The sequence below is a fragment of the Cryptomeria japonica genome, chromosome 1, assembly GCF_030272615.1.
Source record: "Cryptomeria japonica chromosome 1, Sugi_1.0, whole genome shotgun sequence".
In the NCBI taxonomy this organism is placed as follows: domain Eukaryota; kingdom Viridiplantae; phylum Streptophyta; class Pinopsida; order Cupressales; family Cupressaceae; genus Cryptomeria; species Cryptomeria japonica.
Genome location: NC_081405.1, coordinates 132,988,102 through 133,009,128, shown reverse-complemented (window position 1 = coordinate 133,009,128; position 21,027 = coordinate 132,988,102). Strand labels below are relative to the sequence as shown.

General features: G+C 32.5%; 1 protein-coding gene across 1 annotated transcript; it reads left to right on the top strand.

Moving 5' to 3' along the window:
- Nucleotides 1-14,900: 14,900 nt before the first annotated feature.
- LOC131063043 (probable aldo-keto reductase 2) lies at nucleotides 14,901-16,922 on the top strand. Its single transcript, XM_057996813.2, has 5 exons — nucleotides 14,901-15,146; nucleotides 15,240-15,437; nucleotides 15,710-15,882; nucleotides 15,962-16,064; nucleotides 16,461-16,922. Exons 1-5 carry the CDS (start codon nucleotides 14,937-14,939, stop codon nucleotides 16,755-16,757), a joined length of 981 nt encoding a protein of 326 aa, XP_057852796.2. The 5' UTR covers nucleotides 14,901-14,936; the 3' UTR covers nucleotides 16,758-16,922.
- Nucleotides 16,923-21,027: the final 4,105 nt, after the last annotated feature.

The window sequence follows — 21,027 nt, the reverse complement described above, 5'->3', positions numbered from 1 at the left end:
CACATATGATCTTGGTTATGATGCCGAGAAACACTCATTATCTGCCAATTAATTTGCCCCCAAAATCTGTCCTTGGAACTTGTTCCCCAGAAATAAATCATGAGATTAACTTGATCCATTGATGCGATCAAAGTATAATTTCTCTTTAATCTCCCATTTGATGTGAGTTTCTCCAATGTATTTGACATTCTTCTCCAAATTGACCCCTTCATTGGCTAGGATATCCGCAACCTTATTGCCCTCTCTAAAGGTATGAGTTATACTAATGCTAACATAGTTATTTAGAATATCTTTAGCATTTTTAATTAAATTGGTAATATTCCAGGAAACAAAACTAGTACCTTTGAGGGCTTGTATGATGTTTAAAGAGTCCCCTTCGAGCCAAATTTTTTTGAATTTGAATTCCTGAGCTAGCTAGAGGCTCTTTAGCATTGCCAGAGCTTCAACCACATGGTTATTTTGGTCCCAAAAGGAGAAGCAAAAGCAACAATACAAATTCCTGCATGCCCTACACTCTCATAGTGGCTATCCTTGAGTGTCTTTGTTAACTAGGGTCTTAGAGGTTTTCATGGCACTTAGATTTTTATTTTGGCAAGTTCCTTTTTTAATCTCTACCACTCCTTTCTCCATTTTCACTTTTAAATTGATGTTTCCTCTACTAATCACCAATGCTTCAACCTCTCTCTCTCTCTCTCTCTCTCTCACACACACACACACACACACACACACACACACACACACACAACTATCTAGCCACTACATTTGATTGTATAATCCTATTTTTAGTTTTATTAATATATTTTATTAATGAGCTCTCATCTTTTATCTGAATAAATTATACTATATATTTAAAATAAATTAGAAAATATAACTCCCTATAAGAGAGAATATTTCTTGAAATATCATTCTTTGAACCTTTTTAGTAATTAAAAAAATGGTGTCAAGTGTTAAGAAACAACCTAATAATTTTTATTTAAAATTTAAATTAAAACATAAAATGTAGTAAAATTTTAGATTTAATTATTTTGTACATCATTTCCAAATCTAAAATATAAATGTACTTGCATGCATGTTTCAAGTTAGAAAGCGACTTCACATACTACCACTATTCATTTTCTTTATCATGGTCTATCAAATGGACTCAAATTTCATCTAGAGAATTGTCTTTAATGGGTGAACTCACAATAATGGTTCCCACTTTTTTGCCACTTTTGACACTGAGATGTACATTTTTAAAATAATCTTCAACTTCCGAGAACTATAAACTATTAAAAATATGAAGATGATGTAAATTAGTGATTTGTAGCATTTTGTTTTTAGATTCTATATACATTTTTTTCAATTTTTTTTGAAGGATTTAAAATTTTTTTTTCCATCTCCCTCGAAAAGTAGTTTTTTACAACAAACTACATTTTTTAAGAGTGATGTGCCTCCCGAAACACATAACTTTTTTTCTATAAATGATAAAAAATCAATTCTTTCAAATTTTGGTTTGTAACATCAATATCCAGGGCTTGCATTTGGTTTTATAGTGATATGTTCAATATTTTTCATTTTATAAAGTTTTGAAGTCCGACTAGTCATAATTTAGACATAGGTTTAAGTTTGAACACATAGCTTGTTCTATATAAATCGAAATTCAATATTTTTTTTTGTTAGAAAGAAGACATCAATACCAGGGGCTTAGATATTTTTCAGAATTTTTTTGAATTAGTTTCTTATTTTTCCCAACGCGTTGAACAGAGAAGTTCATGTTCGGTGAAAAACCAATTTTCCATAAAATTAAAAAAACAAGAACATAATAAATTCAAAATATAACAAAATTATATTTATTGGAAAGCTTTCTCTGAGTACTACCATCTAATTTTTTTGGGTTATCAAGATTATTTCATTCGTGCTTTGAACCAGAGCTCCGAAGTCATAAATTCTTCAGAACTTTGAAATTCTTTGGGAGAAACCTCTAATAGGTGGGTTCGAATGAACAGTACTTCGAGCAAATGGGGTCCACTCGAACCATAAGGGGTTCGAGCGAACCCCCATTCGCTCGAACCCATGGGCTTGATTTTGGCCCGTACTTTTTTGTAATGGCCATGTTCGAATGAACCCGACCATTTTTAACTGTCAAGTTTCGTTCGAACTCTGGCTGACACAATTTTTTTTTTTTTCATTTGTGGAGTCATATAAATGTCCATAATTTTTTTCATTTTTTATCACACAAATGATTAAAATAATTCGCATTTTTGGATGACAAAAGACATTTGAAAATTATTTTGAGGGCAATAATTTGAAGGTTCTTTTAAAAGCTTGGGGAACAAGAAGAGAAGGCAAAATAAAACTTCAAGAAATTATTCTCCCGAAACAGAAGAAAGATATCGAGAACAAAGAAGACAAAGATATCATGATGCAAGTATGTATTTTTAATTTTATTTCTATTTAATTTAATATGTATTATGTAACAATTAATTAGTTCAATATTTTTTATCTAATATTTTTAATGAAAATTAATTTAAAAAATCTAAATTAAATTAATTGGAAATAATAGGATTAAAAATAATCTTGTTTCAATTGGAGCTTGCATAATTAATTTGAGATAATACATGTGTATTTGCAAATTTCAAATTCCATCAAATTGCTTGTTGTGTAATTGCATTTTTCTCCTATATAATTAAGTCCATTTATAATAGATAAGATCTATTAAGTCATAAAATTAATAAGACCTATTATGTCATAATTTCTAGGTTCTAAATTATATATATTGAATATTTAGGACATGTACAAGTAATTTCATGTGATAGGTCCTTTAATATCACATAATATATCTATCTTAAGGGGAGTTAAGTATATTAATTGTGGAATGTTTTTTCATACGTGGTCATATTGATTTTAATAATAAGGCCTATTAGGAATATTACATTGATTATAGGTCTTAAATGTGACATAAATTTATAACCTATTACATGTTGAATAATTTAGGTTCTATTTATATGACTTCACGTACATGCAAAAACATTTCAGATTAGGAGGTCTATTATGCAATAATAGGTCTTAAATATACACACATGTGACAAATTATAGTCCACCTACATTATGGTCCATAACAAATTAATATGAGGTCACCTTTATTGTACATGCATGCATCAAAATATTTGTACTTTTAATTTTCAAAATTGGAATTTCTAATTTATCAAAATTTTATTTTATGTGTTAAATTAGTGCTCAAAATTAGAGTTTGAACTTTAATCCTAACCTAAGAACAAATTGAACTTTAAACCTAAATAGGTAATTTAATTAGAGTTATAATAGTAAGGTCCTGAAAGTAATTAAATTTAATAAACCAAATTGAACAGGGTAATTTTAACATGTAAAGCTTTAAGCCAAATTCACCCCTATTCTTAAACCTAATTGAATAATCTTTGATTAATTCAAGAACCTTACACAAACTCTTAAATTATGTGCAGAACGGGCTCGAGAAGAAGGGAGTTCTGAAGCGAGAGTCGAGGTAAACAAACCTATTGAAGAACACAATATAGTTGATGAACATAGGGAGGAGATTGTCCAAGTTGAACCAATGGAGACCTTTGAAGGAGAGGGGTCAGGCTCCTTACCTCCTACCACTGATATGGATGAGCATATTGTGGATCTAGCTAAGCAGGTGAAGAGAAATATTTATTATAAAAATTTAGATCATTTACTTGAAATGGATGTGGATGAGTTGAAACGTCTCAGTGAAGAACCTAGACATACTAAAAGGAGGTCAATGAATAAAAGTGGAAAAGAAATAATGTCTCATTTCAACAATCTTGATACTACACTAGAAAAAGATGAATTGTTATCAATTGTACTTACTCATAAAGACTTAATAGATCCAATGAAATTGTTGGGTATAGATACAACAAGTCAAAAGAGGAAAACTTCTCAGCTACAAAAATCTATTGTTGATAATATTAAGAAAGGTTTGGTGAACATTGGTGAAAAATCTCGAAAACTAGATAAGACCATTTCAAGAAGAGTGATGTTGACATCTTTAGTAAATGAAAGATTGCCTGAAAAAAGACAAATCTCTTCACTGTCATCTGATTTTGGTTATAGTAGAAGGACAATATCTAAATATGTTAAAAGGAGAAAGATTTTGGATGATACTACCTCAGAAGGGAATTGGGCAATTATGTGTAGAGCTCCTCGTTCTGATAGAATTGAAGATGTTGTTAGGAACTTTGTGACAAGTTTTTGGAATGATAATACTCATCCTTTATCAAATAGTAGAGATGCTATCAAGCAAAGGATTGGTCCTGATCGTTATGATCTCCATGTAAAACATTGGATAGACACAACAAAACATGAATTGTATGTATTGTTTACTAAAACAAACCCTCATATAAAGATTGGAGAAACCGTGTTTGAATGGTTAAGGCCATATTATGTGAAGTTAAACAAAGTTTTCGAAACTTGTTGTTGTCATTATCACATCGAATTTGACTTGTACTATTAGGTGTTTCGAAAGATTAGAGAAGATAGTGATGGTTATGAAAATGCTCCTCCTAAATGAATAAGTCAATTCATAGCATCCATCTTATGTGATAAATCAGATGATAATGCAACCGGTCAAATAAATTACATAAGAGGAATTTGTGGAACATGCAGGGACTTGGATAAATTGCCTTTGAGAGATGAAGATACTGACATGAGGAAGATGGTAAATTGCAAGAGTTACAAGTACAAAAAATTTGAAACAAAATTTGGAAAGGAATCTACAAGGCTAGATTATGTAGAAGAGGAAATACCTATTGGAACATTTATGGAAAATTTTCATAAGTTGATAAAACCATACATATGCCATGGGTTTTTTGTCAAGTGGCAAGCAGAACAATTTAAAAGATTAAGAGACACTTTCCCACTTGGAACTATTCTATCTGTAGTTGACTTCTCAGAGAATTACTCTTTTGCACATCAAAAAGAGATTCAATCATAGTATTACTTTTCAAAGAAAATCACTATTTTGGTGCATGTGTGTTATCGACATGCACAGATAAATTTTGATGGTGATGATAGTACATTTGAAAATCGTGTCTTTAAGAAAGAGTACCACTTCTATATCAGTGATGATAAGGAGCATGACACACTTTTTGTACAACATTGCTTTAAGAAGTTTTTTGAATATTTGAAAGATAGAGGCATAACAATAGTTAAACATTTTGTTTGGTCTGATGGATGTGCGGCACAATTCAAATCTTTGAGGCCATTTTATGCACTATGTAGATATCATCGAAATGACAAAATACCACATGTTTGGATTTTTTTTTAGAGTGGTCATGGAAAGGGTGAACATGACGGTGTAGGAGCTTGTATCAAATGTTCTCTAAGAAAGCATCAAATAAAGTACACAGGAGATCGTATAGAAGATGCACATGATGTTGTTGAATGGTGTGAGAAACACTTTGGGCAACCTAATTATCCTGGGGAATCATCATCGAGAACATACAAACCCATTCCATATAGAGTGTTTTGGGAGATAACTGGTATGTGTTCTCTTTTAGTGTTTTATTTAATTTTTTTTAATCTTTTAAAAAATACATGTTCCTAGTTCAAATGTTTCAATTTAACAACTTGATCTACATGTACATTCTTGTACATATGTACATTTTGCAGATGTGGATAGAAAATCAATGCATGGATGCAAGAGCATGGAGAGGACAAGATCTTTGCATTGTGTCATGAGTACAGTTAATCGCCCATGGACATTATACACTAGGGATTATTTATGTTTTTGTTCTGAATGCATTTTCAAAAACTATGTTGATTGCAAGAACCAAGAGTTTGGATATGTTAGTGAATGGAAAATGGTGCCACTAGATGTTTCTGACACATACGAGGATTCAAATGAGGATGAAAACTTTGAAGACATTCCTTTGATTTCTGGTGATTACGACCATATTTCAGGATTGATTAAAAAAGGTACATACATGACGTACACATGTAAATATTTCCTTAAAAATGACATATAACTTAGAATTTATTTAACTTGTGTCAAATTGCAGGAGTTATTTTTGCAGTCATAGCAGAAGATGGAAATATAGAAGGTGTTAGTTATTATTTATTGCATTGCATAGAAGAGAGAAAGAAGTTATCGAAATCTGAGATGAGTGATGGAATGCCATTTCCCATAGGTTTGAGTTCTGATTTGAATATGTACATGTACAAATCGCTTACGTGGAAATTTTTAATTTCTCACATTTTTTATACATGTACATGCAGGCTCAGTTGTAGTGCAAGGGACATATTTCAAACAAGTTAAAATTGTTCAACATGGGATTCATTTCACTGAATACCAAATTGACAACAAGTATATCAGTATAGTCACTTGGTCATTATTGTTGGCCTAATTTTTTAAACAGTTCCATGTCAAGGGCGGTCTCAAAAGTGGAGACTAGAGAGTGAAGATCATGACAAAATATTAAGTGTTATTGAAGAGCGTTCTGAACCACTTGATGTGGTATGAACTATATATATATTTAGTAATCCAAAGTACACATGTGGTTCAACCCACATGAATTGAATTAATACTCAAGATAAATTGTAGATCTCTTAACTTGTTTTGAAACTAAAGGATAAATATTTTTTAAGTTTAAATACATGAAATTTTTAATTATATCAAATTAGGATGTATTCAAAGTTAATTCAAGTACATGTACATGTTTAAATGCATGTTTAATTTGTATGTATAAGAAACTGTATCTAATTCTAAATGCATGTAATTTGTAAGGACCACTAGTTAAAATAATTTAATTAAAAAATGCATATTTAAATTATAATGTAATATGTACATTTGTAAAATTGATATAATATGGAATTAGGACATTTGTAATTAGGACATGTACATGTTGTGAACTATTTAACTACAATATACATACCTAGAAGCTCACATACCATGTGAACTATTCAATACATGACCTATTAAGTTTAGTTTGTTCATTTGATACATACTCTTTTGTTTGAACATGTTCTTTTAAATTTTAATGCATATCTACTTGTATTTCTAACATGTGCACGTGATATATATATATATATATATATATATATATATATATATATATATATATATAATCCAGTCCAGTCCATCGAACATAAAGTACATATATAATCTAACATGTATGTACATGTGCACATGGAATATATAATCTAACACATGTACATGTGCATGAAATATATAATCTCTAGTCTAAACTTCATATCACATGATGCAGTGCAAATATAGATAATCCGATCAAACACAATGGAGATATAAAGTATAATCTAGTCTAAACTTCATTGTACATGCATGGAATATACAATGTAATCAAACATGTATAAATCTAATCTAATCAAACATGTATAATCTGATCAAACACAAACCAGGTATAAAGTATAATCTATTCTAAACTCCATGTACATACATGAATATATATAATATGAAAGTCTATAAAAAGATAAATGTAAATGAGCTATAAAGTCTGGAGCAAATCAACAAGGATCATGTCGGCTACAAACTGAGTGACCATCTGAGGGGGAGTCCTGCAAAAGTAGAATTTATTTAAATATTAAATATAATATATCTATCTCTCTAGACGTGCATGTACATCAAATCCAAGTAGAGTTAAATAAAAATTTAAATATAAATTGTAACGTGCATGTATACATACATGTACATATATGTACCAAAAATCATAACTAACCTATCCACTAACAACATCTAAAGAATCTCTCCTACGCACATGCTCAGAGCTCAAGGAAGGAGTGACATGAGCTAACTGTCAATTTAAGGATTAGTCCACGATCAATTTAAATGATCTACAAATTAAAACTTAGAACTCTAGATTATTTATTAAACATGATCTCTCTATATATAGATTTATCCTACAAATTTGCAACATGTATACATATCTTCTAAAAATTTAAATGCACATGTACATGTACATACCTGTGTATCACTTGGAGTAGGCTGTATAGTCTGATCCTATCTGGTGATCATATCAACAACATCACTCATGCATGCATATCTCTCTCTAGCTGTACGTATCACTGAGGAGTGCAAGGGGCTAACTAGATGAGTGGGCATCATGGATGAAGTGTCTGACTATAGTATCATGTCCATAAATCCAATATGGCTCAAATCTCTCAGTTGCTCCTCAAATGAGTCCAAACCCTCATCTGTGATATGGACCTGATCAACTTGTATCTCCTCCTCAAATGAATCCAAGCGGCCCTCATCTATGATATGGACTTGATTAGCTCGTAGCTCCTCCTCTGCAGCAACAGAGTGATCTGTAGGTGGGTCAGTGCCTAGAGCATTCGTAGAGTGATGAGAATGTTGTGACTGCCTTGGGGTATGCATTGATGCCGCTGTAGCCTGACCATCTCTGAGAATCTCCTCTCTAACATTAGCCAATGGTATCCCAAGTCGAGATGAAATAAAACTATAAGCATGTAGTAGGTCCTCGGCTAAATACTGCAACATCTCTACATGTCTACTACCTCTGACTATAGCTACTACCTCATCTGGGGAGGGGATGCCAGCACTAATATACCGATCATTTGAATCTGAAGCCCCCCCATGACTAGAAGATGCATGATCTGTGGATGATTGCGAACGTGGTCAACTCATCATATACCTGCCCACCTTGTCAGAAGATATGGTCCCTGCTGCTGATGCAATCTGTCCAATCCTATCAATTACTTCTCTTTGAGAAGCAATCACAACGTGATCCGCTATGGGTGCCATGGCTGGGACTACTGCAGGAAATCTCTGGCCAACAAGGTCCCTGTGTCTAGGCGAAGCTCTATCATGCCTATGATATGCATCTCTATCAGCAATCCTGCCCCTCCCCTGTCCATAATATCCTGGAATATCAAGGTAGTTTGGTTTCATCTGACAATGAACCTGAACAAATACCTGCTATGCAAAGTATAATGGTATCTAGTCATTATTAGGATAATGACCATGGGCAGCTAAGAAGCGTGGGTAAATCAGTGATGCAACCTATGGGTCGATACATCTGGTAATCTGATATCCCCTCACCTTACTCTTCTCCTGATATTGTGGAAAACATCTCTCCTTGATGGTCTCCTTCGAGACCACCCCCACCACATCAACAAAAGAATGAGGACCCCTCACCTCACTCCTCAACTGTCTATATATATCCTTTATAACCTCAGGTGAGAATGAGGTATGAGAAACTAAGCAGTCCCTCAATGTCCGCAAACTATCAAAAATGGACGTGCATGTACTCTTGTACATGCCATCAGTATGAGGGTCATCTAATATGGCCCTCAACCTATGCAACTCCCCATCATTGTACTAAAAAATAGTAGCAATGTCGGGCAAGGGGGATCCTGCTGTGGAGGATCTTGCTATGGAGGATCAACATCATCAATGTGTGGCTCCTGATCAGGAGTTTGCGTAGGTGGATCCTGATTAGGAGCCTGCGAAGGTATATCCTGGGATGCCATCTCTCTAGGTACATGTCATAAAGTTAAAATAAATACGTAAGTGAAGAGAGAGAGAGAGAGAGAGAGAGAGAGAGAGAGAGAGAGAGAGAGAGAGAGAGAGAGAGAGAGATCATTTTCATTTTCAAAAAATACATAAAAATTTCAAATATTTCAGTGAGAGAGAGATACATTATATTTCAAATCTAGAGATAACATATATTTCAGAGAGATAGAGAGATCTAACATGTGTATATTTAAATCTTTGACATACATAAAAAATTCAAGAACATGATATATAACATTTGGGCCCATATGATTATAAAAGTATTAAATCTGCAATATGTGATCTTAATGGGAATGTCATACGACCCCTTAAGACACTATGTGATGGACTAAGGGGTATTTTGTTCACATACGACCCCTTAAGACACTATGTGATGGACTAAGGGGTATGTCGTTCACATTAGGATTTTATAAGGGGTCATATGCGGTTCTAAGGGGTCATGCATATGTTATAACACATGCATGACCCCTTAGGACCACATATGACCCCTTAGGACACTATGTGATCCTAAGGGGAATGTCATATGTATAGTAGGATGTTATAAGGGGTCCTATGTGACCTACTAAGGGGTCACGCATGTGTTAATGCATGCATGACCCCTTAGGACCACATACGACCCCTTAAGACACTATGTGATGGACTAAGGGGTATGTCGTTCACACTAGGATTTTATAAGGGGTCATATGCGGTTCTAATGGGTCACGCATGTGTTAAGACACTATTTTATGGACTAAGGGGTATGTCGTTCACACTACAATTTTATAAGGGGTCATATGCGGTTCTAAGGGGTCATGCCTGTGTTATAACACGTGTGACCCCTTAGGACCACGTATGACCCCTTAGGACACTATGTGATCCTAAAGGGAATGTCATATGTACACTAGTATGTTATATGTGATCCTCTATGACCTCCTAAGGGAACGTATAGTGTCATCAGGGCATATGTGGTCTTAAGGGGTCATGTTGTGCATGTAATAGGATGTGAAAATGGGTCACATTGTAGAGGATTTATTTTGTCCAATTTGTTTAAATTTGTTATCTAAATTTTCCAATGTTTTTTAAATTAAAATTTATTAATTTTTCTAACGTTTAATTTATTATATTTACGTTTGTGACATTTTTCTAATTTTCTTTTTTTGCTAATGTTTTTCTAAGTTCTGATTTACTACCTTAGTTTTCTATGTTTTTCATAATAATTTTTTAAAATGTTGAAAAAAATATACATATATACAATTATGTAATTTTAAAAACAAATTGACACATTTCAGTCAAAACATTAAATTATCAAACATTTTTCTAAAATAATGAAAAACAATAAATTATCAAACATTTTTCTAAAATGTTGAAAAACAATAACTATATACAATTATTTAATTAAAAAAATAAATTAACAAACAAATTATTTATTAATTTAATTAAAAAAGACATTATTAAACCAAACAAAGGGTTATTTTGTGCACCTGATATAATAAAGGTCAAAAACTGAAATATGAAAGATGCTAGCTGCTGCAGACAAAGCTCGGTGACGTGATGCTGACGACTGGTTCGATCCAACCCCCACCAGACAAAAAATGACAAGTTTGACAATGATCCTTTAACTGTCAATTTCGCTATTTATAAATGTTTTAAAAAAAACCTAACTGAAATAGGTTCGAGCGAAGGGGGGGTTCGAGCGGACCCATTAAAATAATATTATTGTAGCGGGTTCGCTTGAACCCAAAAGTCATCTGTGGTTCGAGCGAACCAAGGACCGCAACATGGTTCACTCGAACACCGAGGGGTAGTTCGAGCGAACACCCCTATTTTGCTCGAACACCTAGAAAATTGAACTTCCCACTTTCGCCAAATTCCTTCATTGGCGAAAGTGGGAACCAGCTTTTTGAATTCACCCTAATTGTAAATCAAGTTTTACTTAATATAACTCTTGTTTCTTAAATTCTAACAATAGAGATGTTAGAATTCAAATTATTCATGAGGAATAGTTGTACCATGCAATCTTGGAGTAAATTGACAACTCACTTAAAAATTTTAAGATCTTAGGTAAAGTAGGGAGATTCCAGGGTTCATGCTTGGGTGTATATAAGAAGAGATTTTCCAAACCATTTTCAAATGTAATTCTACGAGAATCTAATATAGGAAACTAAAATTAGTTGATACTAATTAAGTTTAATCTAATATTTTGTAGGCATTGTAAATTAAAAATCCATTACACAAAAAATATAAATATTCCTGAATAAAAATCCACACACAAAACAAATATTATATAGGAAATGAGTAGACTATACCTACCATTCCAAATTATTTTATCCATTTGCATCTAGGTGACTTGCTCTTCTATTTTGGTGAAAATTTTAAGGAGATTCTTCTTGAACTAGAAATCAAATAATTAGTAAACAAGTCTAATGAAATAGAGGCATATGAGGAATACCTAAAAGTACAATATGAGGAAGTTAAAATATTGGCCTCCATGGATTTTTTATCAATATCATAATAGGAGACATATAAGGTCAAAGATAACAACAACCCCAAAATAAAAAAAAGAGTTGTAATATAGTTCAAGAATTCACAATTGAAGACATAAAATCTAGTTCTTAATGAACACTAAATTTTGATAAACAAATCCCAAAGTAGGGGGAATTACCCCCACGATTACAATGAGAATCCTAACTTTGAATATTATAGGCTTCATCGCCTCTAACAAAATTAATGCAAGAGCATCTCGAGAATATGTGGCGATATTGTATCATTATAAAAAAAGTTAATTTTTTTTGGTTTAGTTCAATTGCTTGTTTGTTACTAGTAGCTATTACATTTTTTAGTGTCTTATAAAAATTGCTTCGTTTATATTTTTAGGAATAGTTTTTCACTGTGACTTTTTGGTGTCATATAAAAATTTGAGAAGAATTTAATAAGAAAAAGGTAGTCAACTAGTTTGGGAGCATCTATTAAGTTGATAACTATTTATAGTTGGGATTATTTTCATGCATGTGTCAAGTGATATAGAGTTTGTACTAAATAAAATATAGTATTATATTATTTATTGAAGCCTTAATGACATGTTTTGAGTGCCACATGAATATTTCTCCATTATTTATCCCTTTACATTTGTAAGTATATTATTTTTGGTTGATGACATGTTACATTCAGTATTGGGATTCATGCTATATTATGGAAGACATTGATGATTGGAAAATATGTTGATTCTATATATACTATGTCTTAGATCGAAGGCAAGTAAGCAAAGAGGTAAGGCAAGGACAAATAGGTAGAATGGAAGAAGTGCGAGACTATGTGGTCTAGGATGGAGATTGTGAGTATATAACAAGGAGTAGTGAGTATGGATAATTTGATGTCTATAGAAATGGTAGAAGATTTTGGACTAAGGTGAATGATGTACTCACACTCATATAAGATCGAATGGTTGTAGTAGTGACATGAGATACTATAGAAGGAAAATATTTGGTGAGGTTCAACATAGGGGCATATTATGATGAGGTGCTAAGTTGGATTGCATTGATGGATGTGTGTCATGTACGGTGTTTGCATATGATCAAGGGATAATACCTACACTACAAAAAATGTCCAGAAGATAAAATTTGATGCCCCTTCAAGGGTGAGGGATAATTCTAAAGATATAAGTCATGATGAGAATAAATAAAAGGTACAAATTTTAATAAATATATGTAGTGTTAAGACCAATCCTTCATAGATCTTATCAAACATTGGTGAATTGATCTTCTAAAAACAAGAACCACCAAGATATATATTGTAGTAAAAAACTGATAGGCATAAAACATTCACAAAGATTAGACAATAATACAATTTTTCAAGAACATTGTGTTGAAAAGGAAAAGATTGAAATATAACTAAAAACTCTCAATAAATTAATCATAGTTAGAAGAATGAAATAGGATAAATTCATGAAGGAACTATGTTTTATCTCAAAACTAATAGATTTCCAAGCAAAGAAAATACAATATTAAGACAAAAAAAAATCTTGAAAAATTTAGCTAGCTAAAGATGTAAAGAACGTAAAAAAAAATTCACAACCTAACTAGGGAAAGGAGGAGCTAAAAAGACTCACTTCTATCAAATGTATTCTTATCAACAGAAGTTACCTATAGCTTCAAATCTTGGCAGTTACCTATAGCTTCAAAACAAGATTTGATCCAAACAGGTAAGGCGTTGAAGGATCCATATGAAAGTTTAAAGGCAGTATGCAATGATTTAAGCATCAAAAGTGTTACACCCAAGCCCACAAGCAATCAAATATAAAATCTTGAAATTTGGTAGAATCAAACGCAGCAATAAAAAACCCTTGAGCATTGCGGTATATTTTTATACCATGTTAAAGAGGTAGCCGCTAGCGATCATTAATCCATTTGTTCAGATGAGGGAGATTTGGCCAGAGATGGTTGAAGCGACAAATTAAGCCATAAGTAGAGAAATAGTTTTCTACCTCCACTACTACATTACCCAATTCAACAATGGGAGATTTGGCAGCACATTTGAGAGGTTTGAAGCCTTGTGTGACCTTCAAAGCACAGAGTTGAAATTATTGGCCACAGTATTTTGTTGGACAAACTGCATCGTGAGCATGCCCATGTGTTCTGTTTGCTGCAAAAACCATTTGCATAAGGCCCTGAAAATACCTCGGAAGCTCTCTAGCAGGGATGAAAATCTTTGCAACTGGCAAAAATAGAGCTTCCAAGGTATTTGCCCTTAAAATACCTCGGAAGCTCTCTAGCGGCGAGGTAGATGGTAGTGCCCACTGTGTTTTATACCATCAGACGCTTTCAAGTTTCAAACTTCTGCGCGGGAATGGTATTCAAGTTTTAAAGGTTAGCAGTGGGCCCGACCACCTAAGCAGTCAATGATTCGAGTGTGCTGGTTAAGCCAGGCCCATGCTACCATCCTTCAATGACTACATTGACTTGTGTTAGGATTATGAAAACACGTCTCACAAGATCGTTTTATGTTTGAGTTCATCCATTCACCAAACAATGTCTAAGAGGATTGAATGCGTGCTTAGATTTTCATTTATGTTTAGATTTGATCTGGACTAGAACAATCCATGGCTAAACTAAATAAAGCACATTTCTCCGGCATGAGAGAACAAATCACGTCGTCATTTGCAACTAGAAATTTCGTCCATTGGATTCCCTCATTCAATGAATATGTAATCACTCAGTATCACCTGACGTCAGCCACGACGAGGGTCACTAATACCTACGCACGCTTTCTTAGACATTTGGTGGAGGATGACGTTTCACTTTCTCTGTGGAAGGGCGGTGGAGTGGAGTCTAACCCTATTTCGGGTTATATATACATATCTTCACACACCTTAGTATCTCATTCTTCCATTAAAGAAAAAGCAAGGCAGAAGAAGATATTTGAAGTATTAGTAACAATGGCAGTGCCAGGAATCAAATTGGGTAGTGAGGGATTTGAAGTTTCAGCACAGGGATTGGGTTGTATGGGAATGTCTGCATTCTATGGCCCTCCCAAGTCTGAAGATGAAATGATCTCTCTCATTCACCATGCTGTCTCCAAGGGCATTACTTTCCTAGATACTTCAGATTTTTATGGCCCTCACACTAACGAAATACTCCTTGGAAAAGTAGAGTGCCTTCAAATGATTTTAAGAAAGTTTATGTTGATTCTAGTGAGGCTAGATTTTTATTTCCATGTTTTTTTTTGACTCAATTTGCAGGCATTAAAAGGAATAAGAGACAAAGTGCAGGTGGCCACTAAGTTTGGAGCAACCTTTGAAAGTGGGACAATAGAGGCTCGTGGAGATCCTGCATATGTTCATGCATGCTGTGAAGGGAGTCTGAAGAGGCTTGATGTGGATTGCATTGATCTTTATTACCAACATCGCATAGATACCAGAGTCCCCATAGAAGTTACTGTATGTACTTTTCTCTCTGTGCGTACATATAGATTACGGTATGTAATTTACTTTTCTTCCTTAACCACTAAATGATTGGTTATTACATACTTTTCTTACATATGTTCTTTTTATGTAAACTTTGTAAAATTTAAATTTCAGATTCTGGTTATTTGTTAGATATTTTGTCTTTTCATTTTAGAAACTTTGACTTTAATGATCACTAATGTTGATTTTTATCTTAATATCATCCCTTAATGATTGACCTTGGTAAATGCATGTATTTTTTGTAGATTGGAGAAATGAAGAAATTGGTTGAAGAAGGGAAAGTAAAATATATTGGATTTTCCGAGGCTTCTCCATCAACAATTCGAAGAGCACATGCTATTCATCCTATTACAGCAGTTCAAGTGGAGTGGTCTTTATGGACTAGAGATGTTGAGGAAGAAATTGTTCCAACATGCAGGTATATAGTTTTTTAGAGTAAATGTTTTCATCTTAAAGTTTTGTGTTTTAAATGACTAACAATTTAGTTTTATTTGTAGGGAGCTTGGTATTGGAATTGTTCCATATAGCCCCTTAGGACGTGGTTTCCTATCTTCTGGAGCAAAGATAATTGAAAGCTCTGGAGATAAAGATTATAGAAAGGTATCATTTAGTTATTTCATATTTTAATTTTCTTCCCTTCAGTGATGACTATTAAACAATAAAATTTCTCTTTATTTTCTAGTACTAACTATTAACAACCAATGTGTTAACTAGGAAACACTAGTGCTCCAAACTATTTTGTTTTCAATAACAAAGTCGCATGTTATGTTCTAATTTTTTTATATTTTATAAAGAATATTGCACCTTTGTTGGTATGTTCGAGTAAATTATAAAGAAATTGAGAAGATTAGTTTTTTCTTTTTTCTTTTTTCTTAGGATCAATATCTACAAGTAGGAAATTTTTAGCATTCTTTGTATTGTTTAGCTATTAATTTACGTGCATATATTTATATCTAGGATGATCTCTAATTTTTTTTTACTTCATTGCTATTATAGAATATGCCAAGGTTTCAAGGAGAGACCCTTGAAAGGAATAAGGCTATATTCGAGAAGTTATTGGCAATTTCTTCTAGCAAACAATCCACCCCAGGGCAACTTGCACTAGCTTGGGTTCAACATCAGGGAAATGATGTTGCACCAATTCCTGGGACAACTAAAGTCACAAACTTGGAAGAGAACATTGGTTCTTTTTCAGTGAAGCTTACACCAATGGAAATGAAAGAAATAGAAGGTATAGTATCTAATGGTATCTACAGAGATAGATATGGTATTGATGACATGAATATTTCATAGATGAAGACAAAAACACCTCCTCTATCTTCATGGAAAGGGATATAACTAGCTTTGAAATGTACTATCCTTTTATGACCAGTTTTTATGCAACCTAAATAAGTGGATTCCACTTTTAATTTTTAATCAAAGAAATATTATCAATAAAAGAAAAAGTGTTTTATAATATTCATTGGCCCCATAGACCTATGCTTTAAATGTGTGATATTTTTCTACAACACTCAAGGGCACATTTTCAACCTATAAGATGAATATGTCTTTTTTATATATAAAAAGATAATATTCCCATAATTTTTTTACTGTGCTTTCTAGATCAATAAGCTTGTTTACTTGAGTGATGTAATTATAATATACATTTCCCTTAAAGATAGTCTTAATAGTTCATTCATGTTCTAGACTAGATAAAGTATATTCATGTATACACTAGAGTAAATTATATTGATGCATTTAACCTTTTAAAGGTACACTATTAAAGACTTAGCAGATGTAGAGTGATTTTAATTTTTTTGTTTAAATAGTTCTTTTGTCTTTCTGATAAAAATTTATACTAGTAATTTTTTAACCAAATTTTGTATTAGTTAGTTAGTTTGATATAATATGCAGCCAATACTTATATATGGGTTAACATATAATTAATAAAAAGAAACGCACATCATTTAAAATTATTAAAATAAGTATAGAGTGCCTTTTCCCTTATTTGAATGTACTTATAATTTTATAACTAAAGGTAAGTAGAGGTGTATAATATACTTCCTATAGTAGTTTATGATAAGATACATTTATGAAACTTAAACTAATTATGTACTTACAAGAAAAAAATACAAATTTAATACATCATAATGTAGTGACTTAGGGATGAAAAAATCCATTTTAGGAGAAAAGACCTACACCTTAAAGAAAATTAGTTTATTATTAATAATAAAAGGTTATGCTACTCTTGTAGATTCTAACCCTTTATAGGAGTTTCAACGACCAGAGATTTGGAATAATTTTGGTTGCATAAAAATACCTAAGAAACTCACTGTAAAAACCTTTTATTCAAGCACTCAATGAATAGTATAAACAATAGTTGAAATCATAATGAAGTGAACTATGAAGTGAATCCACCCATAATGTGATGCCTAAATCCCTAGTTTAAGATTTGACACATAATCCTCCTAACATAGGTTCACCATACTAAATCTGTTTTCACCATACTAAATCTGTTAAATGAACTTGAAGTGGTCCTAAAGAATCACCACAACTCAAAATCCACTAATAAATTCTTGTAAGTCATAGATTTCCTCAAATCACTATTTTTACAAATGGCCTGGGGATAAATTTCCCTAATAAATTCTTGTGAGTCATAGATTTCCTCAAATAACTCATATTACCTTGTGAAATTGTCACTTTTTTGTGCTTTATCAGTACATTATTCATGCATTTTGCTTTGTTGTCACAAATTGTATTTTTTAAAGTATTTTCTCACATTTTTGCCTTTGGTCATATTTTCCACATTATTTTAATATGTCATATATTGTTATAAAAAAATTAGTAGTTTGTCACATCATATTTTGTAATACATAATCACCTTTTGTCACATCTTTGCCACTATTTCACTTGTCTCATGTGTCACTTATTGCATTTTTCTTACAGCTGCATTCTCATGCAACAACATGTTAATATTGTAGAATGTCCTAGTGCCAAAAAAGAAGTTCTGATCAAATTCAAATTTGTGTTGTATTTTGAGTTTACCAATCATATATATGTAATGTACATATTTAATTCAGTAGATTAGGTAAATTCATTTTCATAAAATAATTTAAAGTTCTAAATGTCATATTTAAAATTTAAATTTTAAGTGAGTTCAAGTCTAAATTAGTTATTAACATTTTTTGACATTTTACTCTTTCTTTTAAAATTTAAATTGTAATTTAGGACATATCATAATATTTTATATTTGTATATTAATGTATAACTTTAAATTTAAAATAGAAAAGAAGAAAGTTTTAATTTAATTGTATTCATGTGTTACTTTGTAGGCTCGAGTATAAGTTATAAAATTACACATCAATTGTAAATAAAATTTCACGACTGAACTCTAAAATATAAATTTGCATTTTGGAGTTGGAGTCTAAACTACAAATGAGCTAAAGCATTATAGATGTGTCAATGGACCCTTGGATTGTAGGTGAAGTTGAATTTTTTTTAACAAATCTACTAAAGATCAAGTTTTGATATGTGCAAGGTCATGACACCATAAAATATGACAACCAAGATTGGGCATGGGCATATTCAATCATAAGGAATGAGGTCGAGATTGTGCATGGATATCTTTGATGGAATCAATACTCTTCAATAAAAAATATTTCAGCCTAAGACTCATATTCCCATGTTAAATAACCAAACAACATTGTTAATGATATAATAACCTCAAAGACATTCCATTTCCATTAGAAATAGCCCTGCCAAGGCTACAACCCTTTCAATGGGGTTGATGATGAGGATGATGATGGTGACATCCTGACTAATGAATTTGAGGTGGAAAATGGAGTAATGACAAATGAAAATATTGTAAGTGATGAAATATCATTTGGTCAACAAGTTGAACTACAAAATTAATTCATTGTACAAGGCTTGGTGTAGGACCTAATGACCAAGGGTGTTAATGTTTATTTAGTATCTAAAGAATTCATAAAATGATAGAAATAGTGGCAGAGCAATTAGAAATACTGTACAAAAGAATATATTCAAATATAGTACTATTCGGTAGTATAGAGGAATTTGTATCCTACAAAACCAACTTGAAGAAATTAGAGGGATTATTGAATTGGTGGAAATCAAATATGTTGATACAATGGTCTTTCAGTATGCAAACTTGATGGCAACTACCTCACACACTTGCACTTTGATATCACATGATGGATCACACCCACAACTCTCACACAAACTTACTTTCAACACAATGACATAAACTTAACAACAAACAAATATTTCTATGACAACATATTTTGGGTGATAAGAACAAGTAAACCAGTAAATAAATAGAGCAACAAAAGGTCATTTTATTACTAATTCTGAGACAAACAACACAATGAATACTTTATTGTGCACTCATGTCAGGATGATTACAATCAAAATGATATAACATTTATTCTTCACCCTACAGACCTTAAACCCATTCAATCATTCTACTACATATCGCTTTTGTCTACTCTCGATCTGTCCTTGCTTAGACTTCAACCACTTAACTCTCTTTCCTTACTCACAATTCATCATCCTTACTTGCACAACCTTTGTTTTGTCTACCCTCTTCCTTTACAACGTTCCCTTGCTTCTCTGCTCACTTCTCTACTTGATCTTTATTCTTACAATCTTTTGAAGCTCAGACCTAGTTGCCTTCTTTCTTTGCTTCTGTTAGTGGCCACCTCCTCTAGTGTTGACCATCATGATCCCCTTACAAACCGGTTTCCTTTCCATTTTCTATCAGTCTTCTCCAATTATTTTAGCTTATCCTTTTCCAACCTTTCTCATGTTTGGCCTCTCGGTTCAACCTATCTCCAATCGTCCCGCTCACTCTATTTTGTCAATTGGCCTTCACACCTTTCCATCATTCACAATTTATTATTTTATCTTATTTAACTCCATAGTAGTTCGACTTACTCTAACTTTTAAACTTCCAATTGTTCATTTCTAACCATCTTCAAGTATTCACCTTCACTTGCCATAAGCAACTAATCGTCCCTTTCAAACTGTCCAACTTCCTATCCATGTGGTGATAGAAACTATATCTACCCAAACAAAATCCTTCCAATCAAAATTGAAATAACATAAAAAAAAAACTAGGTTAACACAATGCTCCTGCATTAGACTCCCCTAGAGACAAAATAAAGCATGTGCTCCTGCACATGGGAGTAATAATCAACAAATTTTCCCTTCATTCTTTTCTTCCTCTTTTTCTAACATCGCTCAGGAATAATCAACAAATTCCTTTAACATTGTTGTGCCAATTTCTTTTCTTCTATCCTAGATTTACTCCCATCATATAAAATGCTTCTCCAAAATATACTTCTCCACTTAGCTACATACTTGAATTAGGAGAAATGATTCGACAAAAAATTAAGATTCTCATGTCTACAAACTTGTCCACTTGTCTATCAATTTCATCAAAAACCATCCTTCCATGGCATCTCATCTTGGATTACACAATACATATTATAACTTATAATATTTGTACAAAACTCTGTATACCCCACTCCATATGTCTTTTGAGACTTCATAGTATTCAACACAT

Excerpts from the sequence above, each read along its gene's own strand:
- LOC131063043 (XM_057996813.2), top strand. The coding sequence starts at position 14,937 with ATGGCAGTGCCAGGAATCAAATTGGGTAGTGAGGGATTTGAAGTTTCA. Across the intron at positions 15,147-15,239 it reads ACGAAATACTCCTTGGAAAA|GCATTAAAAGGAATAAGAGA; the intron begins GTAGAGTGCCTT and ends CTCAATTTGCAG. Across the intron at positions 15,883-15,961 it reads GAAATTGTTCCAACATGCAG|GGAGCTTGGTATTGGAATTG; the intron begins GTATATAGTTTT and ends TTTTATTTGTAG.